Raw genomic sequence first — 3379 nt, forward strand, 5'->3', positions numbered from 1 at the left:
TTTTTTTCCAATAATAATCACAAAAAAAAGACAGAAAAAGATTTTTGGGTGGTCAAATAAATAGAAATACAGCCGTTTAAAGTAGTCTGTCCCTGCCTGCAGAAAATAAATTCACCGTTATGTTTCATTTCATTTATTAAACACGACACATTTCCAGGATTTTTCCAAAACCTTCAATTATTTTCAATGGTTCCCTACAAAATTAAATAAATCAAAATAAAAAAAAGAAGAAAAAACAGTACCTGCTCTCCAGCCCGTCGATGTACTCCTTCCTCCGCCGCCGGCTGTCCTGAGCCGACTGCTTGTTACGGATTTTCCTCCGAACTCTCTTCAGGATTCGCTCCTCGGCCTGCAGAGAAAAAAATCACTCCATCAACACAAGGCTCCTCGTTCATCCTGAACTTAATGTGAACGTTTGTGCCAAATTTAAAGAAATTCCCTCAAAGTATTCTTGAGATTTCACTTTTACGAGAATGAGACAGATGCCAGGTCACAGTGACCTTTGACCTTTGACTACCAAAATCTCATGAATTTGGTTCATTCTCGAGTCCAAGAGGACGTTTGTTGTAAATTTGAGGAAACTCCCACAAGGCCATCTTCGGATATTGCATTCCTGAGAATGAGATGGATGGGGTCACCTTTGACCTTTAACTTCGACCTGCAAATTCTAATCAGTTAATCCCTAACTTAATGTGAGCGTTTGTGCCAAAATTAAAGAAATTCCCTCAAAGTGTCCTTTAGATTTTGTGTTCACGAAGATGTGACACAGGAGGTCACAGCGACCTTTGACCTTTGACCACAGAATTCTGATCAATTCATCCTCAGCTCAAAGTGGACGTTTGTGCTGAATTTGGAGAAATTCCCTCGCGGCGCTTTTGAGATATTGTGTTGATGAGAATGTTTTGGGCAAACAGATGGCAGCTGTCGGCGGCGCGGAGGCTCAGAGACGCTGTGATTGGCTGCTGAGAGCTGAGGGGGCGTGACCTTGGTGAGAGGAAGGTTGCTGGGCAGGGAGACGCCTTCCTGCGTCAGCAGCTTCTGCTCCTCGTCCGTCAGCTGCAGCTCCGGGTACAGCTGCACAGGAAGAGAAGAAGAAGAGTCAGTCCTCCAGCCAGCCGGCCGCCAGCGGCAGGAAGTGCGCAACAGAAACTCGAGTCTCACCGCGTCACCGTCGAGTTCGGGCGGGTGGACGGCGGCCGCGGAGACCACGGGCAGCTCGCTCACCACACACGAGTCCGAGAACAACACCTGAGAGCTCCACTCGTCTGCTGGGGGCAGGAAGTGACATCACAGTTACTGCTGACACCATCAACAGGTCTGACATTAACCCTCGCCGTCAGCTGATGGACGACAGCAAACAGAATGATCTTCATGACGTCACTCACCCAGCTGGATGGAGAAAACGTTTTCGGCTCCGCCTTCGCTCTGCACGCCGCCCACGCTGCTCAGGTCATAAACCACCTGGTAGATGGTCGCCGGGGCCGGCTGTGTGGTCGCCATGGTGACGGGACGCTCCATCACAGGCTCCTCGGAAATGCCGCTGTCGCTCTCAGACGACGATTCTGCTGGTGGCCCGCTGGGAAACACCTCGTTTGGGTCCACGCCGTGAAGGACGTCCTCTGATTCACTGTCGTTGAGCGTCTAATGGGAACATAGAGGGTTAACAGGCGGCGTCAACCGACCTCTGATGGCGTCACACTGATGGCGGCGTGCAGACTCACGCAGTCCGGGTCCAACGCCCAGTTCTGCAAGGGTTTGTCGGCGCCGTTGAGGACAAGGTCGCGGCAGGGGAACGGAGCGTGGAGCTGCCAGCTGTCCGCCGCTACGCCGCCGCCACTCAGCTCGCCGCTCTCTGCATCCATGACCTGGAAGAGACGACGCAGCCGATATGACATCAGCTGTCTGTTTCCTCCTCACACACACACACACCACACACACACACACACACACACACACACATACACAAACTTGCTCACACACACACACACACCACACACACACACACACACACAAATCAAACAACAGATAGAGTCCATCTGCAGATCAGGAGAAGGATATCCTGGAAGGTACACACCTACACGCACCTGCGCGCACACACACACACGCACACACACACACCTGCGCACACACACACCCGGCCGCTGGTCGTACCGGTCTGACTGAACAGAAAGCTGCTCAGCTGCTGAACGTGTTTCAGTTTTTTCTTCACTCCAGAGAGACGAAACTTCCAAATGCTCAGGGGACAAAGTCAGGGGACAAAGTCAGGGGACAAAGTCTGTTTTATGATAATTTATAACCCCTCAAAGCTCATTTTCAGGTAAAAATTAACACTAGATGAAAACAAAAAAGGAAAAGGTATCAAACATTTACAAAATTCTTTATCAAAAATGATCAACAGAAGTAAAATAAATGAATGAATAAATGAACCCGAACACAAAATTTAATAACCCTCAAAGGCGTTTTAGTCTGTGTGAAAAGTATAAGTCTTTATTGCACCATAACTTTAAAAGTTATAGTCAGGATTCATAAATATAGCATATATGCTCAAAACTCAACAGGAAAAGCACCTTCAGATCAGCGACACAAATGAACAAATAAATAATGACAATAACAAATAACAATAAACCCATAAAGAGAGAAGCGCCACGTGATTAAAAGCATTCATCAGTTTGTGTTGTGACAATTGTAAATAAAGTTTGGTGGCTGTTTGTTTGTCAGCTGACTCTCAGTCTGGACTCTGGAGTCTGTCAGGCCTGATCCGGGTCCGGATCCTGGTCCAAATCTGCAGGAGCAAACACACATTAATGTTCCAACACTCACTGTGCTGCTCCTGCTGCTCCTGCTGCTCCTGCTGCTCCTGCTGCTCCTCTCTGAGCCGCCGGTCCGGAGACACCGACACCTCCTCCCGCTGCTCTCTGCGGCTCACAGCTCCGGGTCCGGGTCCGGGTCCCGGTCTGAACCAGCACTCCACTTCCTCCTCTCCCGCTCCTCTCGTAGTTTCCTCTTCTTCTTCGGTGGTTGTCCTCGGGGAGCTCACAGGTAAACAGCGCCACCTGCCGCCAGGAGGCACGCGCAACTTTTCCAGGGTCCCCAAACGTCTCCGTGGACAACATTTCAAAACTTTTCCAGGACCCAGAACAGGTTTTCTTATTCTTGCCCGGGTCGGGGTTAGGGCGTTTTTTTTATTATTATTATTATTTTTAAAAACATTAAAGACATAAACTCAGCGTCAGACACGATGCGTTTAAGGACCTCCAGACATTTAAACATCTGACAGTAATTTATGTTTTTACAGTTTCTGGCTGACACCTGGACTCACTTTGGGGATTTCTCAAAGAAAACGTGCCTTTAAAAAAATTAAAGAAAAATAAGCGTAAAA

At 48.4% G+C, this 3379-nt stretch overlaps 1 protein-coding gene across 4 annotated transcripts; it reads right to left on the reverse strand.

The window, feature by feature from the left end:
* Nucleotides 1-28: 28 nt before the first annotated feature.
* LOC121964668 (cyclic AMP-responsive element-binding protein 3-like protein 4) lies at nucleotides 29-3001 on the reverse strand. Of its 4 annotated transcripts, none has more exons than XM_042514871.1 (6): nucleotides 2821-3000; nucleotides 1722-1865; nucleotides 1386-1641; nucleotides 1162-1265; nucleotides 985-1074; nucleotides 29-349 (listed from the first exon to the last, which is right to left on the reverse strand). In XM_042514871.1, exons 2-6 carry the CDS (start codon nucleotides 1860-1862, stop codon nucleotides 212-214), a joined length of 729 nt encoding a protein of 242 aa, XP_042370805.1. In that variant the 5' UTR covers nucleotides 1863-1865; nucleotides 2821-3000; the 3' UTR covers nucleotides 29-211. The 4 variants fall into 4 exon arrangements, with proteins under 4 accessions (XP_042370805.1, XP_042370804.1, XP_042370803.1 ...); XM_042514870.1 differs by having other exon boundaries at nucleotides 1162-1268; nucleotides 2821-2999; XM_042514869.1 differs by lacking the exon at nucleotides 29-349 and having other exon boundaries at nucleotides 703-1074; nucleotides 2821-3001.
* Nucleotides 3002-3379: the final 378 nt, after the last annotated feature.

Source organism: Plectropomus leopardus, unplaced genomic scaffold (genome assembly GCF_008729295.1).
Source record: "Plectropomus leopardus isolate mb unplaced genomic scaffold, YSFRI_Pleo_2.0 unplaced_scaffold1664, whole genome shotgun sequence".
Lineage (NCBI taxonomy): Eukaryota > Metazoa > Chordata > Actinopteri > Perciformes > Serranidae > Plectropomus > Plectropomus leopardus.

Excerpts from the sequence above, each read along its gene's own strand:
- LOC121964668 (XM_042514868.1), bottom strand. The coding sequence starts at position 1,862 with ATGGATGCAGAGAGCGGCGAGCTGAGTGGCGGCGGCGTAGCGGCGGAC. Across the intron at positions 1,642-1,721 it reads GGGCGTTGGACCCGGACTGC|ACGCTCAACGACAGTGAATC; the intron begins GTGAGTCTGCAC and ends TGTTCCCATTAG. Across the intron at positions 1,269-1,385 it reads CGTTTTCTCCATCCAGCTGG|CAGACGAGTGGAGCTCTCAG; the intron begins GTGAGTGACGTC and ends TCCTGCCCCCAG.